Source organism: Salmo trutta, chromosome 15 (genome assembly GCF_901001165.1).
Source record: "Salmo trutta chromosome 15, fSalTru1.1, whole genome shotgun sequence".
NCBI classification, from domain to species: Eukaryota; Metazoa; Chordata; class Actinopteri; order Salmoniformes; family Salmonidae; genus Salmo; species Salmo trutta.
In genome coordinates, this window is record NC_042971.1 from 21,683,661 (window position 1) to 21,702,987 (window position 19,327).

The following is a 19,327-nucleotide window of genomic DNA, read 5'->3' on the forward strand; positions in this document are numbered from 1 at the left end:
ACCACTCTGTTGGCTCTTTAATGTTGTATATCTTTTTGTATTTCAGGGGTTGGACCAGATGATGGCAATGACAAAGCTGGCCTCGCAGTTTGAGTGGAGGCAATCTACACTTTTTTTATTATCCAACTGGCAGCAATCACACTGACTATGCCAGTGTCTTCTGTTAATTGTGAGAGGGACTTCTCTGCAATGAAACGAGTAAGAACATTTAAATGTGGAAGTAGATCCTCTTTGTCCCACTCCCGTCTCTTATTATTCTTTGTTATTGCAGGTCAAAACAGACTTGAGGAACAGACTGCAGGGAGAGCATCTTGCGTCATCCCCCCCCCCCCCCAAATCAAGGAGCTCAATTACAGGAGGGCGTTGGAAATCACCAAGGCTGTTACCTAAATCAGAACTAGGTTTTTGTCAGAACCTGGAAAGAGATTTCCAACACCCTCCTTTTGTGATGAACATGAATCAGGGGGCTCTAATTCATGTTCCTCTGTTACTTTTGTCAATATAAACTTTTTTAGTTCAGAAAGGTCTCCGTTGTGTTTCTTTAGATGGCTGCAGCACTCAACCTTAAATTGCATCCTGTATACTATAATCATTTTACCAATACATTATTGAGCTCATTTCTTGGAGTGGGAATATATTTAAGATGATTTCAGTTTTTTTCCTTTAAAAAGTCACCAGAACCAAGCTTTTCAGTACTTGTTTTGGGAGAGAGGAACACTGAGAATGGAACACTGAGAATGAGCTATGTGAAGAGTTGAGTATATGAATAAGAATACAGTATTTAATCCAGTATATAAACACTGTGTATAAATAGTGTAATGAAAATGCAATAGTAGTAGATGTATTAGAATGAGCAATATGAAAGGGAAAGGAAGAATACATTATATGAATACACAGTGTTAAAGACAGTATAAAGGAAACGGTCCAGTGTTTAATGTCTCAATATACAGTGCTTTCGGAAAGTATTCAGACTCCTTGACTTTTTCCACATTTTGTTACGATACAGCCTTATTCTACAATTGAGCAAACAAAAAATCTAATCCATCAACACACAACACCCCATAATGACAATGAAAACTGTTTTTTTTTTTTTTTGCAAATGTATTAAAGAAAAAAATGAAACCATATTTACATAAGTATTCAGACCCTTTGCTTTGAGACCCTAAATTGAGCTCAGGTGCATCCTGTTTCCATTGATCATCCATGAGCTGTTTTTACAATTTGATTGGAGTCCACCTGTGGTAAATTATATTGATTGGACATGATTTAGAAAGGCACACACCTGTCTATTTAAGTCCCACATTTGACAGTGCATGTCAGATGAAAAACCAAGCCATGAGGTCGAAGGAATTGTCTGTAGAGATCCAAGACAGGATCGTGTCAAGGCACAGATCTGGGGAAGGGTACCAACAAATGTATTCAGCATTGAAGGTCCCGAAGAACACAGTGGCCGCTGTCATTCTTAAATAGAAGAAGTTTGGAACCACCAAGACTTACTAGAGCTGGCCTCCCGGCCAAACTGAGCAATCGGGGGAGAAGGGCCTTGGTCAGGGAGGTAACCAAGAACCTGATGGTCACTCTGACAGAGCTCCAGAGTTCCTCTGTGGAGATGGGAGAACCTTCCAGAAGGACAACCATCTCTGCAGCACTCCACCAATCAGGCCTTTATGGTAGAGTGGCAGGACGGAAGCCGTTCCTCAGTAAAATGCACATGACAGCCCACCTGGAGTTTGCCAAAAGGCACCTAAAGGACTCTGACCATGAGAAAGATTCTCTGGTCTGATGATAGCAAGATTGAACTCTTTTGCCTGAATGCCAAGTGTCACGTTTGAAGGAAACCTGGCACCATCCCTACGGTGGAGCATGGTGGTGGCAGTATCATGCTGTAGGGATGTTTTTCACGGGCAGGGACTGGGAGACTAGTCAGGATCGAGGGGAAAGATGAACGGAACAAAGAACAGGGAGATCCTTGATGAAAGCCCACTCCAGTGTGCTCAGGACCTGACTGGGTCTAAGGTTCACCGACCCTAAGCACACAGCCAAGACAATGCAAGAGTGGCTTCAGGACAAGTCTGAATGACCTTGAGCGGCCTAGCCAGAGCCCGGACTTGAACCCGATTCAAATATCTCAGGAGAGACCTGAAAATAGCTGTGCAGCTACACTCCCCATTGAACCTGATAGAGAAGAGAAGAATGGGAGAAACTCCCCAAATACAGTTGTGCCAAGCTTGTAGGCCAGGTACTTCTATGCGTGCACGGGCTCAGGCACCAGACCATTATTCCTCCTCCACCAAACTTTACAGCTGGCACTATGTGTTGTTCTCCTGGCATCCGGCAAAGCCAGATTCGTCTGTCGGACTGCCAGATGGTGAAGTGTGATTCATCACTCCTCTGAACGCGTTTCCACTGCTCCAGAGTCCAATGTTGATGAGTTTTACACCACTCCGGCCAACGCTTGTGTGCCTAAGATCACCATGGAAACCCATTTCATGAAGGTCCCGCCGAACAGTTGTTGTACTGACGTTGCGTCCAGAGGCAGTTTGAAACTCAATAGTGAGTGTTGCAACCGAAGACAGACGATTTTTCCAGCACTCGGTGGTCCCGTTCTGTGAGCTTGTGTGGCCTACCATTTCGTGGCTGAGCTTCACAATAACATCTTAAATGCAAGTAAAACTAAATGCATGCTCTTCAACTGATCGCTGCCTGCACCCGCCCGCCCGTCTCGCATCACTATGGACGGTTCTGACTTAGAATATGTGGACAACTACAAATACCTAGGTGTCTGGTTAGACTGTGAAATCTCATTCCAGACTCCCATTAAGCATCTCCAATCCAAAATTAAATCTAAAATCGACTTCCTATTTCGCAACAAAGCATCCTTCACTCATGCTGCCAAACACACCCTCATAGAACTGACCATCCTACCGATCCTTGACTTCGGCGATGTCATTTACAGAATAGCCTCCAACACTCTAATCAACAAATTGAATGTAGTCTATCACAGTGCCATCCGTTTTGTCACCAAAGCCCCATATACTACCCACCACTGCGATCTGTATGCTCTCGTTGGCTGGCCCTCACTTCATATTCATCGCCAGATCTTCTCCACTGGCTCCAGGTCATCTATAAGTCCTTGCTAGGTAAAGCCCCGCCTTATCTCAGCTCACTGGTCACCATAGCAGCACCCACCTATAGCACTCGCTACAGCAGGTATATTTCACTGGTCCCCCCCCCCCAAAGCCAACTCCTCCTTTGACCGCCTTTCCTACGAGTTCTCTGCTGCCAATGACTGGAACGAATTGCAAAAATCACTGAAGCTGGAGGCTCATATCTCCCTCACTTACTTTAAGCATCAGCTGTCGGAGCAGCTTACTGATCATTGCACCTGTACATAACCCATCTGTAAATAGCCCACCCAACTACCTCATCCTCATATTGTTTTTTATTTTTTGTTCCTTTGCACCCCAGTATCTCTACTTGCACATTCGTCTTCTGCATGTCTATCACCCCAGTGTTTAATTGGTATATTGTAATTATTTCGCCACTATGGCTTATTTATTGCCTTACCTCCCTAATCTTACTACATTTGCACACACTGTATATAGACTTTTTTATTGTGTTATTGACTGTTTGTTTATCCCATGTGTAACTCTGTTTGTGTCGCACTGCTTTGCTCAATCTTGGCCAGGTTGCATTTGTAAATGAGAACTTGTTCTCAACTGGCCTACCTGGTTAAAAAAAGGTGAAATAAAAAAAACATCACTTATATTTGACCGGGGCAGCTCTAGCAGGGTAGAAATTTGACAAACTGAAGGTGGCATCCTAATGAAGGTGCCACGTTGAAAGTCCCTGAGCTCTTCAGTAAGGCCATTCTATTGCCAATGTTTGTATATGGAGATTGACATTGCTGTGTGCTCGATTTTATACACCTGTCAGCAACAGGTGTGGTTGAAATAGCCGAATCCACTAATTTGAAGGGGTGTCCACATCATTTTGTGTATATATTGTGTACTTGAATGGGAATATTGGTTTGAAATTCTGTTAATCCCCCATAACAAACCTATTCATAGAAATATAGATAATAGAATAGATGTTACCATTTAAATTGACCTTTGACGGTGGGTGACTGGCGGCCATCTTTGTTGTAGTAATGAAAAGTTCAAATAAATGAAATTATAAAGGTGTATGAATGGACAAAGCCATCGATCACTTGACATCATTCATTCCTATGTTTAGACTCAATAGCGCATTGAAGCCAACTGAAGTTGGTTAAGATGGCGTCTCATGGAGACATTAGATGTGCAGTTTGAACTACTCCAAGAAGTGACGTTTCAGGCTAGCTCAGTGCTGCACCATCTCATTGAGTAACTCAAGTTGAAGGCCTGACCGTGGTACTGCAGGCTGCAATTAGCAACTAAATTATCCGTAACTTCTGTGTGCGATTAAATTTTTTTTTTTATTATTATTTTTTTTTTGAATAATCTGTTCAAGGGCATACATCTGGTGTATTGGAAGTAATTTTTGGCAACATGATTGTCTTCTAAAATGTTTTTATTTATATAAAGATTGACCACGTAATTTTTCCATTCTATAATGGGGATCTTGTTTTCTGCTAACAATGCCCACAGTACCACTGTCGGCCTTGAACTTCTGTGGCTTCATTGAGAAGGGGCAGTCGTTCTCCCCTGGTCTCAACTGATAGAGGGCACAACACAGCCTCAGAGTATATAAAGTAGGGTCTAAGCTATGCGAGTATGCAAAAAAAATATTGACTTTATGCGTTTTTAGGCTATAGGTATGGCGTTTGGTAATGGCTTTGTAACCTCTTGTGATGAGCTTTCTTATAGGCTACTACTGAACAGTGGGAGTGGCTATTTGTAGACTGATTCATAAATGCAGCAAGTGTCCTTGTTAACACCGGTTACCCCATCAAATGACCCAGTTGCGTTCAGTTCATTCCTCAGTTTGACTCATTCACTCACATGACTTATGAGACAGTCAGTGGCCCAGTTCAAATGCTCCGTTCTACGTTGACCCATTTCTCCCCGGTTTCAGGGGGTCGACCTTTACTTACACTGACAAGTTTGGTTGGTGCAGCCCAAAATACTTGCTAATTAAACTTACAACCACCAACAAACCCTTGACCCCTATAATTTCCCTCACAGTGGCTGTAAATGTGGTTAAAAAAATACTGCTGTGCTTCCTGATATGTTAGTCTCAGTCAGGGATGTAATTCGTCAGGAATTCCTGCTTTCTCGACATTATCCTCAATTCCCGCATAATAAAAACTGACCTATCCCCTAGTGAAAATCTTGATTTTCCTATGTTGACTGTCATGTGTGAACGACTTTGTCAACCACTTTGAAAATAACCACTTTAAAAAGGTTGACGACATCCGCTCCTCATTCACTCTGCCTATTCAGTCCACAGGTCCCACTCACACGCTTTGACGTCTTTCTCCCCTTTCTCTCCAGATGAAATCCTGCGACTAGTGAGGTCAGACCGCCTGACAACCTACCCGCTCGACCCCATCCCCTCCCTTCTCCAGAACATCTCTGGAGATCTTCTCCCATTCCTCACTTCCCTCATCAACTCATCCCTGACCACTGGCTGCATCCCCTCTGACTTAACAAAAGCCAGAGTTGCTTCCCTCCTCAAGAAACCAACACTCTGATGTCAAACTACAGACCGGTATTCATTATTTTCTTTCCAAAACACTTAAGCCTGCTGTCTTTCTCTGAACGATATTGACCCTAACTAGTCAGGCTTCAAGACAGGTCTCAACGTAGACTGCTCTGCTCTCTGTCTCACGAATGCACTCCGCACTGCCAAAGCTGACGCTCTTGCCTCTGTTCTCATCCTCCTAGATCTATTCGCTGCCTTCGACACATGAACCATCAGATCTAACTCTCCACCCTCTCAGGGCTGGGCGTTTCAGGCTCTGCACGCTCTTGGGTTACATCCTACCTGGCAGGCCGCTCCTATCAGGTGACGTGGAGAGGATCTGTGTTTGCACCACATGCTCTCACTATTGGTGTCCCCCAGGGCTCGGTTCTAGGCCCTCTCCTCTTCTCTATACACCAAGTTACTCGGCTCCGTCATATAACATGTTCTCTCCTAGCATTGCTACGCGGATGACACTCAACTATTTTTCTCCTTCCCCTCCCCTTCTGACACCCAGGTGACACACCCAGGTGCCTGGCAGATATCTCTGCTTGGATGTCGGCCCACCAGCTCAAGCTCAACCTCGACATGATTGAGCTGCTCTTCCGCCCCGACAGGCCTGCCCGCTTCAAGACCTCTCCATCATGGTTGACTCCACAGTGTCCCCCTCGCAGAGAGCAAAGAACTTGGCATGACCCTGGACACATTCTTTTGTTCTCTGAAACCATCAAAGCGGTTACTCGCTCATGCAAGTTCGACCCCACCTCACACAGGAGGCAGCGCAGGTCCTAATCCAGGCACTTGTCACCACCCGTCTGGACTACTGCAACTCGCTGTTAGCTGGGCTCCCCGCTTGTGCCATCAAACCCCTGCAACTTATCCGGAACGCCACAGGCCGCCTGGTGTTCAACCTTCCCAAGTTCTACCATGTCACCCTGCTCCTTTGCACACTCCACTGGCTTCTAGTCGAGGCTTGCATCCACTACGGAGCAGCAAGAGAACTTGCCTTTCGTGAACTAACAGTCACACTTGACTTTTTCCCCCCTACTGGCACTAACTGTGATAACTACGTTATTGAAGAAAAATGTACTTACTATCAGTGAGATACTTTTGTGTACATGTGGACACCCCTTCAAATATGTGAATTTGTTGATTTCAGCCACGTTGCTGGCAGGTGTATACAATCGAGCACACACAGCCATGCAATCTCCATAGACAAACATTGGCAGTAGAATGGCCTTATTGAAGAGCTCAGACTTTCAACGTGACACCGTCATAGGATGCCACCTTTCCAACAAGTCAGTTCGTCAAATTTCTGCCCTGCTAGAGATGCCCTGGTAAACTAGCTGCTGTTATTGTGAAGTGGAAACGTCTAGGAGCAACAACGGCTCAGCCGCAAAGTTGTGGACCACACAAGCTCACAGAACGGGACCGCCGAGTGCTGAAGAACGTAGGGCGTCAAATTCGTCTGTCCTCAGTTGCAACACTCACTACCGAGTTCCAAGCGGCCTCTGAAAGAAAAGTCAGCATAAGAACTGTTTGTCGGGGGCTTCATGAAATGGGTTTCCATGGCCGAGCAGCCGCACACAAGCCTATGATCGCAATGTGAAATGCCAAGCGTCGGCTGGAGTGGTGTAAAGCTCGCCGCCATTGGACTCTGGAGCAGTGGAAACACGTTCTTTGGAGTGATGAATCACGCTTCACCATCTGGCAGTCAACGGACGAATCCTGTTTCAGCATGACAATGCCCCCGGGCACAAAGTGAGGTCCATACAGAATTGGTTTGTCGATCGGTGTGGAAGAAATTGACCGGCCTCCACAGAGCTCTGACCTCAGCTCCATTGCACACCTTTGGGATGAATTGGAACGCCGACTGTGAGCCAGGCCTAATCGCCCAACATCAATGCCCGACCTCAGCTGCTCTTGTGGCTGAATGAAAGCAAGTCCCCACAGCAATGTTCAAACATCTCGTGGAAAGCCTTCCCAGAAGAGTGGAGGCTGTTATAGCAGCAAAGGGGGGGACCAACTCCATACTAATGCCCATGATTTTGGAATGATATGTTGAACGAGCAGGTGTCCACATACTTTTGGTCATATGTATGTGGTTGTCCAACCTAGCTATCTTAAAATGAATGCACTAAATAAGTTGCTCTGGATAAGAGCTTCTGCTAAATTCTTAAAATGTTTAAATATTGCAGCCAGCAAGCAACTGACGATCCCCCAGAACAGACTGTTCCTACCTTTTTGAAAACGGGTTGTGTGATGGTTGAGCTTCATTCTTTTCTGTCTCTTCTCTCCGTCAGAAATGGTGGAGTCCATGAAGAATGTGGCCGGCATGGACGTGGAGCTGACGGTGGAAGAGCGGAACCTCCTGTCGGTGGCGTACAAAAACGTGATCGGAGCCAGAAGAGCATCCTGGAGGATAATCAGCAGCCTCGAACAGAAAGAAGAGAACAAAGGAGGCGAAGACAAACTAAAGATGATCAGGGAATACAGGCAAACGGTGAGCCACCGGGACGGCGGTAGTAGAAGAATAGAATCCCTGATGAAGGCAGCTTGCTGTCGAAATGTTAGTTACATAATAGATGTAGACCTATTGCATCGGAGGGATGGTGTGTGGCTCCTTTCAAAGTAGGTTAAGACTCGGGTCCTCTTTAATCTTTTGAAGAGGTCATTCAATGGTTATGTAAAACTGAGACTTCAAAGTTGAGTGTGATGTTTTTTCCCATTCTCCTTGAGTTTGTTGTCAACTGGTGTTTGTGTTGTCTGCTCTGCAGGTGGAGACTGAGCTAAAATCAATCTGTAACGACATTCTGGATGTACTGGACAAGCACCTCATTCCAGCTGCAAACACGGGAGAATCAAAGGTTTTCTACTACAAAATGTACGTCTGTGGATGGGAGATATCTTCAAAAACTATGTTGCACACACCAGCGAATATGTACGCCCTGACTGCGCTAGTAATATGAGAAAAGGCTGCCATGTCTTCTCAGTGCAGCGTTGTGGCCGTCGCTCATACAACACTCGCTCTCTCTGGCAAGCAGAGCGTAAAACCTCTTATCTGAGCTGTGAAAAAACAGCTACTCTGCATCTGTTTTCCACACTTTTCCGTGAAGTGTGCACTTGTACGCAACCTAGAGCTTGGCCAATAAACCAAAAATGATCAATACCGACCATACCAATCACTTATCGCAGACATTTTGCTGATATCATTCATTACAATAAGCAGACTATACTACAAAAATGTGACTTTTGCTAATATGGGTGATTGTTAATGGGACAATTGATGGCTACAACCATCAAACTAGTAGTATTAACATTTGGTCTTCAACAAGGACCTGAGGGCTGCGCTGAAAATGGGTTATATTTCCTCTCTGTAAAAATTAGTGAAAAGTAGTCTTCTATCCAAAGTGTTTAAAATGTTCTATGCTCCCTGACTGTCTTACTTTCATTTCGGTCTTTATTAGCGAGCTGGACACAGTCAAGAAACTGTATAAATGTAGGGCCATTATAATTTCTGCACATTTTCATTTGGTTTTTGGCATTTTAAAGTATATGTGACCGACCGCCTCGATTTGGTCTTATGTATCAACATTTGAAATAGTGTTTTTTACGTTGGATAAAAGTGGAGACGCAGAGCTAGAAAATGTTATATTATACACTGCAGTTGAGCAACAATGGGAAAGTAATTCTGCTTTGAAAGTTGATAAACTTGTAACCCCACTTTTGAGAAAATGGCCCTTTTGGTACACGTACTGGAGAGCTGCTCTTTGTCTATACCCGTTCAGCATTGTTTACACCCACTGAAGCCTTAGTCCCAGCCATCCCTTTAAGGATTCACATGTGAGGTCATGTGGTAAACACACGTTATATCAAATCAAAGTTTATTTGTCACATGCACAGGATGCGGAAGGTGTAAACGGTACAATAATAGTACTTGCATAGTAGCAATATCAAAAACAGAATGTGTCCAGATAAAAATATTTTATGAATATTTTATCGTTATTAGATGACGCTTACCTGACACGCTTGTCTAAATTGATGGGTTATGTGAAGGAAATGCTATAACCACCCCTCACCCAGATCTAGCTAAGTGAATGGATCACTATTATAGACATGTACACATGTTCATGAAATGCCATCGATGGTTGTAATCACCCACAGACACACCTGCTAATTTGATGGGTCTTGTAATAATCTGGACGAAGTGAAGTCTTGTTAGACATGTAGCTAGCTAGCTAAACAATGAACCGGCATAACCCCAACTACTACCAATACAAACATTGTCATAGCTGTAGTATGAATCTGCAGGTAGCTAAAGCTAACCAACTAGGTTAAATGTTAACTAGCTAACATTAGGCTATAACTAGCAATGCAAATGGATTTCTGCTTCAAATAATATTACTACACAGATCATACACCTAACGTTAGCTAGTGAGCCCGCAAGCTAACATTTGCTAGCTAACAGTCTGCTTTAACTTGCAAAAAAAATGACTTTCTGACCAAATTTGAAACTTATATCAGAAAAATTTAGCTAGGCTCTTACCCGTATACATGGATGAACGCTTCATGGGCAGACTGGAACCATTTTAACTCAGTTTTCTTTGTAGCTAAGTCTTGTTTGGCCAACTTTGTGTCAAGTCACTCCAGTTCAAACTAACCGTAGCGTGTGCAGAATGTTGCCCATCGCTTTTTCCTACTGATCTGTTGATGGTGCCTACTAAATTCAAGGCATCAATCTTGTGAAAAGTAGCAAAACTTTTGTAGTTCTCGATGGCTAACGTTATCTTTTTTTTTAAATGGCGCGGTCGAAAGGACTGTCAACAAATACTAAACAGCTTACGTTATAGACAGAAGCATGCTACATGGCAGACCAAACCCATCTCCTGGCATGTCCAGCCCATACATTATCTCAGCCAATCATGGCTAGTGGGAAGGTTTTTGTCACCGCCCCCAAATAAAATCAATAAATAATTCTAATACTGTATATATTTATTTTACCCCCTCACGAGCTGGATCTGTCCCACGGGCCGTATATTTGACATTCCTGGTTTAAAGAATCATAACAAAACTTGTGTACATGGTTATAGACTTATTGTTCTATTTATCGTTATAGCATCAATTCAGGACATTTATCGCGATATAGATTTTTGTCCATATTGCCCAGCTCTAGCAATACCCCACAAGGGTTTAAAAGCACACGCTTGGTGTAAGCAAGGGCTCTTAACACCAATCCTTTTAATTCCAAATAGGGGAGTTCAGTGCAGAAGTGCATATTTCAGGAAAAGAGTCCTATGTTAACATAAGGAGACCATGGATTTATTGTTTTGTGGGGTTGAGATAACCGTGGTCTCGTTCTCCCCTCTGTCCCCAGGAAGGGAGACTACCACAGGTACCTGGCAGAGTTCGCCACGGGCAACGACAGGAAGGAGGCGGCGGAGAACAGTTTGGTAGCCTACAAAGCTGCGAGCGACATCGCCATGATTGAGCTCCCCCCGACTCACCCCATCCGCCTGGGACTGGCACTCAACTTCTCCGTATTTTATTATGAAATTCTCAATTCCCCTGACCGTGCATGCAGGTGGGCCCCTTCTCTCCTGTCTCATCTTCTCTTCTCATCTTCTCTCTTTTCCCTGCTCACTCCACATGTGTCTCGCCCATCTCCCTCTACACTCAATTGCCAGATGTGTTAAGTAGAAAGGGATTGTGAGGGAGTAATAATACACTTGATTTATATGCATTGCCTTACTCATCGTTTTCCTGCAGTACCAGGCATTGAACCGTCTTTCAGTAATATCTTCAAAGAAACAGAACGAGTTCTGATTTGATTATTATTTGGGGCTCATATCTGGTGCTGCATCATGCCATGGTGAAATTTTCAGACTGGGTGTGCAGTACAGTCTCACCAATACAGTACATTGAGGAAGTCACCTCATGCCCTGGCTAGTAATACAATGTGTGTGTGTATGTGTATATATATATATATATATATATATATATATTTTATTTTATTTATATATATATATATACTTTATTTATTTTTTTTTTTTATTTTTTTTTACAAATACATTTTATTGTATATTCCATACCGGTACATGTTACTAGATGTTCAGCCCATTGTTGATGTGTGACTTGGATGCTGTGTGAAATCCAACCTTTGACCCCTCTGCTCTGCCCATGCTGCTGCCCTCAGGTTGGCGAAGGCGGCATTTGACGATGCCATTGCAGAACTGGACACGCTGAGCGAGGAGAGCTACAAGGACTCCACGCTCATCATGCAGTTGCTACGCGACAACCTTACATTATGGACTTCAGACATGCAGGGGGACGGTGAGCGTTCCATGCTTCTTCACCTGTTATATGTAGCACAATAACTATTGACTAAACACACTCCAGCGTCTCTTTTCAGTGTTGTTCAAAAAGTATGCTGCTACATCAGCTTGACAGCAAACAAGGTCACGTAGAGGATGGGTGTTTTCCAGCTATTGACTTTACAGACTGCTGGACTGGTGCGGTCCACTTGACACACTTGACCTCACCCACCCTTTCTCTAACTTCCCTCCTCCCCTCAGTACAGTGGTCCTTCTCTAACCGAAGCACCTCTCCATCTCTAGCGCTCTCTTTCTCCCACTCGTTCTCTTTGTTTTTCACCTTTCTCTTTGTTTCTCTCCCTTTTACTTTTTTTGTCCTGGTCCGTCTGTTGAGCTGTACTCCCTTTCACTGCTCTAATATCTCTCTCCCATCTCTCTCGTGTCTCCGTTTTCCTCCGTGTAGATTCTTAAGGACAACCCCTCTTCATTCCCTCTATAGAACTGTATTTTGTAAGTTATCTCTTTCACCTTTCTTGGGCATACCTCTTGCTCCCTCACTCAGACTTGCTACCCCTCACTAACCCTTTGTCACTGCATCATCCAGCGCCAGGTTGGGCTCATTAGGGCACACCGTAGCAAAATGTTGTGCAACGGGAAACAGGTGTTTCTTATTAAATAGCGCTGAACATTGAGTGCATTTTTAGGTCTGTTCAGCTTTGGTTTGATAATGAAACAATAATCACGGTTTTCGGTTTCTTTTTTTAATTAAATGTTTTATTACATGCACTATGCATTATGTGCATTAAATGCTGTAACAACACAGAATAAAACTATTAATAAACGTCCCATGATGGTAGGGACTTCCCATTACTGCTTATCACTTATTAACCCCGTAAGACAATACACATCAATATCTGTCTGTTTTTTTGTTGCATGGCCTGTGTCTCCATCTGCCGATGTTGGCCCTCAGCATCTGCGGTGGAAGTTGGCAGCGTTACAGCGGTGTTTGTCAGTCCGGAAATCTGTCTTCTCACGAAAATGCCTGTCGCGTCCGAACGGTTATAGCCTAATGTTAGCTAGTTAACATTGAACCTAGTTTGTTAGCTTTGCTTATTTAGTCTCAAATTAATAATGAAACATGTTCAATTTGGTTTAAATAATGCAAAAACAAAGTGTTGGAGAAGAAAGTAAAAGTGAAATATTTGTCATGTAAAAAAGCTAACGTTTAAGTTCCTTACTCAGAACATGAGAACATATGAAAGCTGGTGGTTTTAACATGAGTCTTCATTATTCCCAGGTAAGAAGTTTTAGGTTGTAGTTATTATAGGACTATTTCTCTCTATACCATTTGCTCAGTCAGACTGCTATATCAAATCATAGACTTAATTATAATATAACACACAGAAATACGAACCTTAGGTCATTAATATGGTCAAATCCGGAAGCTATCATTTTGAAAACAAAACGTTTATTCTTTCAGTGAAATACGGAACCGTTCCGTATTTTATCTAACGGGGGGCATCCCTAAGTCTAAATATTGCTGTTACAGTGCACAACTTTCAACGTTATGTCATAATTATGTACAATTCCGGCAAATTAATTACGGTCTTTGTTAGGAAGAAATGGTCTTCACACAGTTCGCAACGAGCCAGGCGGCCCAAACTGCTGCATATACCCTGACTCTGCTTGCACAGAACGCAAGAGTAGTGACACAATTTCCCTAGTTAAAATGAATTCATGTTAGCAGGCAATATGAACTAAATATGCAGGTTTAAAATATATATACACGTGTATTGATTTTAAGAATTGATGTTTATGGTTAGGTACACCGGTGCAACGACAGTGCTTTTTTTCGCGAATGCGCTTGTTAAATCTTCACCCGTTTGGCGAAGTAAGCTGTGATTCGATGATAAAGTAACAGGTACTGCATCGATTATATGCAATGCAGGACAAGCTAGATAACTACACATGGTTGATGATATTATTAGTTTAACTAGTGATTGTTTTAAGATTGATTGTTTTTTTTATAAGATATGCTTAATGCTTGCTAGCAACTTACCTTGGCTCTTGCTGCACTCGTGTAAAAGTTAGTCAGCCTGTCATGCAGTCTCCTCGTGGAGTGCAATGTAATCGGCCATAACCGGTGTCCAAAAATGCCGATTACCGATTGTTATGGAAACATGAAATCGGCCTTAATTAATCGGTCATTCCGATTAATCGGTCGACCTCTTTGGGCTACACACTAATATGACCCCTCTATGGAAAGGTGAGACTCACGAACACGTACAATGCCTTCAGAAAGTATTCACACCCCTTTAGTGTTTCCATATTTTGTTGATACAGCCAGGATATGAAATGTATTACATTGAAATTGTGTTACAGATCTACACACAATACCCCATAATGTAAAGGTGGAATTTTGTTTTGTAGAACATTTATTTTATGAAAATGAAAAGCTGAAATGTCTTGAGTCAATAAGTATTCAACCTTTTGTTATGGTAAGCCTAAATAAGTAAAAAATGTGCTTAGCAAATCCCATAATAAGTTTTCAATGCCACTCAAAGAAGGGCACCGATCAATGGCTAAAAGTAGCTGAATGTCCCTTTGAGCATGAGGAAGTTATTAATTAAGCTTTTCATGGTGTTTCAATACACCCAGTCACTACAGAGATAGAGGCGTCCTTTCTAACTCATTTGCCAGAGAGGAAGGAAACTGCTCAGGGATTTCGCCATGAGGCCAATGGTGATTTTAAAATAGTTATAGTTTAATGGTTGTGATATGAGAACTGATGGAGCAACAACATTGTAGTTACTAACCTAAATGACAGAGTGAAAAGATTGAAGCCTGTACAGAATACAAATATTCCAAAACATGCATCCTGTTTGCAACAAGGCACTTAACTAATACTGCAAAAACGTGGCAAAGAAATTTACTTTTTGTCCTGAATACAAAGTGTTCACGGAGTACACATTACTGAGTACCACTCTTCATATTTTCAAGCATGGTGGTGGGTGCATCATGTTATGGGTACGCTTGTCATTGGGAAAGACTAAGACGTTTTTTAAGATAAGAAACCGAATACAGTCTAGCACAGGCAAAATCCTAGAGGGAGAAGCTGGAAGTCTGCTTTCCAACAGACACTGGGAGACATTCACATTTCAGTGGGACAATAACCTAAAACACAAGGCCAAATCTACACTGGATTTTCTTACCAAAATAACATTCAATGTTCCTGAGTGGCTTAGTTACAGCTTTACTTAAATCGGCTTGAAAATCTATGACAAGACTTGAACATGGTTGTCTGGCAACGATCAACTTGACAGACCTTGAAGAATTAAAAAAATAGTAATGGGCAAATATTGTACAATCCAGGTGTGCAAAACTAATCTCCACCAACGGCGCTTCTACTGTGTGTAGATGGGTGAGAATCTATTTAATGTTTTTATTCTGGCTGTAACACAACAAAATGTGGAATAAGTGAACGGGTATGAATACTTTTTGAAGGCACTGTACATCGCTTGTTTTGCTCTAGGATGCCCACAAGCCTCATAAGACTCATAGCCTGATACCAGTTTTAAAAAATGAATGGAAGTATAAATGAAAGTAGTTTAGTGCCTAAGAAATGTGTTAAAAGGATACTTTGGGATTTTGGCAATGAGGCCCTTTATCTACTTCCCCAGAGTCGGATGAAGTCGTGGATACCATTTTATGACGAATTATCCCTTTAAATATGGGTAAAACAAATGAATCATATATCTTTCTTACATCTCTCAGATATAGGACAGACACTTCAAAACAATCTTCCTTTTAATTTATTTTTTGACTATCTATTTTTCCTTCTATGAATCTGTTATTCAGTGTGTTTCTATGGGCTAATGGATGTAAGGCCAAATTCAATGTTTAATCAAATATTTTTCTTTTTATACCTAAAGGGGTCCCTCAAGCGTAGACTCTCGGACAGGAGTCTCCAACCTTTTCTAACATGAGAACTACTCAAATAAGCCTTTTCTTCTCTTCTCCCTTGCAATGCTTCCCCAGGTTCTTAGTGCACTACTTTCTCTTGTCCACTATGCTTTATTTTAAAGGGGGCACAATATAATGAGTCCTTGCGCTAACTGAGGAAATATTGACGTAACACAACCGGTCATATTTAGCTAACTCTCGGCTGACAGAAACCACAATAGGAATTAGCTATTAGAAATGACTATTTACAATTCATCAAATCACGGGTGATCTCACCGTTGATTGAAATAATTGAGTAAAACACTTTCTAAAAATCGTGTGCGCCACAATGTTTGTTTTTTCACGTCAGCCGAAGAGGAGACAAGATTAGTTTGTTCTGTTTGCACTATGCATGTTGAGAAGGTGGTGTGTCTATGATCATTCACTTCCGGAAGTTTACTCGAAAGATGAGTGAACCATTCCTTCACCTCGTTATAACATCTTTGGTCTGACAGATGTTTACGTGACACCCAGAATGCATTGTAGAATGTCAACAAACATGGTGCCACATATAGCTGGCAAATGGCTTAACATTCGCTCATCATAATCAGTACAACCTTCAAAAAAGTATTTTACACACATCATGGGTGTCCATTAAAATCTATACAATAACCAGAATGCATTATTTGCCACTAGTACTTGAAAATGTGAATAAAACTGTAAATACATTATGCTTCATACATAAACGACAACACGATATACAGGAAATAATGCACTTATTTTGATAGGAACACGCACGTTTCATTTATTTAACCTTTGTTTAACTAGGCAAGTCAGTTAAGAACAAATTCTTATTTACAATGATGGCCTAGGAACAGTGGGTTAACTGCCTTGTTCAGGGGCAGAACGACAGATTTTGACCATGTCAGCTCGGGGATTCAATCTAGCAACCTTTCGTTTACTGGCCCAACACTCTAACCACTAGGCTACCTGCCGCCCCAACATGTCCAAAGTTATTATTTGTAAGGAAAACAACAATGAAGGCAATGCGAGTGCTAGCCAGAAAATGTCAGTCAATTCGTAAATAAATAAAAAATAAATAAAATAAACAATTTCAGTTAATCATTGAGCACTATTATTGAGCAAGTTCATATATGTACTTTCCCGTTTCATAACCATTTTCTTCAGTTTCCTGCCTAGTGAACATGACCCTGTTCTAATCTTAGTCTAGGCCAGATGAGACTCTCTGGCCTAAAGTGCTCTGTGATGTCCACATGGCCCAACTCAACCATCAAGTATCTGGGCTGCATTTAGAACAGCGTTTTCGGGTGTGTGTCTGTGTGTGCATTAAGTAGAAGCTAGAGATGTTCCCCTCTCATTCGGCATGAGTTGAATGGGGTGTGGTTAGTGACACTGTCTGACTCACTGAAATGCAAGTTCTACCAACACTGTCTGTCTGGTTTTGGGCTAAACTTAAGGGACTCCACTTATTAATATGGCTGAACATGATACACTCAATCTTCACACGAAACACAAATGTGTGGTTGATGTGCACCAACACACTAACTACATGTAGCTAAGATGTTTAGTTTTTCTCCCCTCACCATCTCACGTGTGGCACTAGTCTGGGTGATGTCAGAGGACATGGGCGGTCCAACCAAGCAGCCTGTTGGTGTGTATGTAATGGTTATAGTAGGTCTTAAAAATAAATTATATATATGTCATTTATTTTGAGGCGGGGGAACAAACTCAGTACTTTAAAATGACTAAAACCTGTAGAAATGATAATGATCTACATTAAGTCCTCACTGCCCTGTTGTCATGGTAACAGTGGGTGGGCTCTGGATTCTTGTCAGTTTTTTAAAAATGTTTTTTGCATTTGTGGTGAAATTGACAAACTGGCTTTTTAATTATGAAAATGTAATCGATTTTCCTCTCTTCAGGTGAAGAACAGAATAAAGAAGCACTGCAAGATGTGGAGGGTGAGACCCAGCAGTGAGACTTTACAGCCAATACCCGACACCTCCCTCTCCCTCCTATTGCCTGCCCCGCTAGCCCCAGGTCCTACTACGTGTCACAGTGAGAGCTCCCAAACTTGGCTTTTACTCCGATGTCCACTCGCTCTATTTTTCCCCACCTCTTCTTTCTTTAATTCTTTCTTTATGTTCTATTACTTTGTCTGTCAGCTCATCGCCCCTCTGTGCTTCCTAGGGTTTTTATTTTCTTTAAAAACAATCCTATTAAATTCACCTATTTCAGTGGAAATAATATACTTCCACGTTAAAACACAAGAGAAAATGTAAAAGCTAAAGCTTCGAGCTGTTCCTGGTTGTTACCTTTTTATTGATTTTTATAACTCCTGTTGCAAGCCTGTAAGGTTCACGTCGTTCCCTTTCCTTTTTTTTGTTGCTTTTTTTCGTTTACATTTTTGCCATGTCATCAGTTGCCAAGTGTGCTTGCTTGGGGTCGTCAACGTTCACACAATTAACGAGTTGATTTTTAAAACACAAACGTTTGCTGTAACTCTTTTTCCATACCTGTGATGTGTTTGTGCTACTTTACGCTAATCGTCTAAGCTTTTGGTGGCAAATTAGGGATGGTCGTGAATTTTGACGGTTTGTAAAAGGGACATTTTAATGCCCTCTTTATTTGTGATTCTCCCCTCTCTCTCGCTTTCTCGCTCTGTCGCTCATTGCAAGACTGTTTTATCAATGGTGACAGCTGAACTTCCCATGAGTGTCTTTCTTTGCGATCACCCCTCAAGTCCAGAGCATGGACCATGCAAGAGGCTGTAGCGCTACACGATGGCTTGTAGCAGTTGGATGGGGGGGAAAACAAGAATCTCCCTCTCTCTGATGTTAGGTAAAGCAGGTTTGCATTGGCACTGTCAAAACAAAAACAACCTTTGTTTAAAAAAATAAAAACTTGCTTATGTCATCTTGTATCCCCATTCTGTTCCAGAATGTTCCCTTTCTTTCTCTATTTCTTTCTTTCTTTGTCTTGCCCCCATATTTTCTCTCTCTGTTCAGTATGTGTAACTTGAATCTGATTTGTACTACTGGATATTCTGACTGGAGCCACAAGCACTGTCTGTATTCTTACTGAAACACAGCATGGAAATTAACATTAAACTTCAAATTAAAATTAAAAAAAGGAACTTAAATTAAAATGCACCTGTCATGTCATTTTTCGCCTCAAATGCCAGAGACTGACAACAGTTTACCTTCTGTTACTGTCATTGAAGGGTAAGGTGCTCATTCAGTGAGTTGATCAGGAAATTAGTCTTACCCTCCAACAGTAACAACAGAATGTAAACTGTAGTCTGTCAGTTTCTGGCTAATCTTTTGATTCTGTGGATCTTTTTCTTTTGGAGTACCTAGGTTGAAGAGGGAAAGGCATAAGAACAACAC

General features: G+C 42.1%; 1 protein-coding gene across 5 annotated transcripts in view; it reads left to right on the forward strand.

Moving 5' to 3' along the window:
• Positions 1 to 19,086, forward strand: part of LOC115148621 (14-3-3 protein epsilon) — a 41,170-nt gene extending 22,084 nt beyond the window's left edge. The window contains exons 4-12 of one of the 5 annotated variants that reach the window (XM_029690673.1): positions 47 to 198; positions 5,475 to 5,691; positions 5,868 to 5,988; positions 7,968 to 8,167; positions 8,442 to 8,548; positions 11,039 to 11,245; positions 11,858 to 11,994; positions 12,439 to 12,485; positions 17,861 to 19,086. In XM_029690673.1, the coding sequence (XP_029546533.1) occupies positions 5,674 to 5,691; positions 5,868 to 5,988; positions 7,968 to 8,167; positions 8,442 to 8,548; positions 11,039 to 11,245; positions 11,858 to 11,994; positions 12,439 to 12,446 (798 nt within the window). In that variant the 5' untranslated portion in view covers positions 47 to 198; positions 5,475 to 5,673 and the 3' untranslated portion in view covers positions 12,447 to 12,485; positions 17,861 to 19,086. Of the gene's footprint in view, positions 1 to 46; positions 199 to 4,573; positions 5,692 to 5,867; positions 5,989 to 7,967; positions 8,168 to 8,441; positions 8,549 to 11,038; positions 11,246 to 11,857; positions 11,995 to 12,438; positions 12,486 to 17,860 lie in introns of those variants that run through there. The other 4 variants (XM_029690672.1, XM_029690675.1, XM_029690677.1 and 1 more) reach the window with 4 other exon arrangements.
• Positions 19,087 to 19,327: the final 241 nt, after the last annotated feature.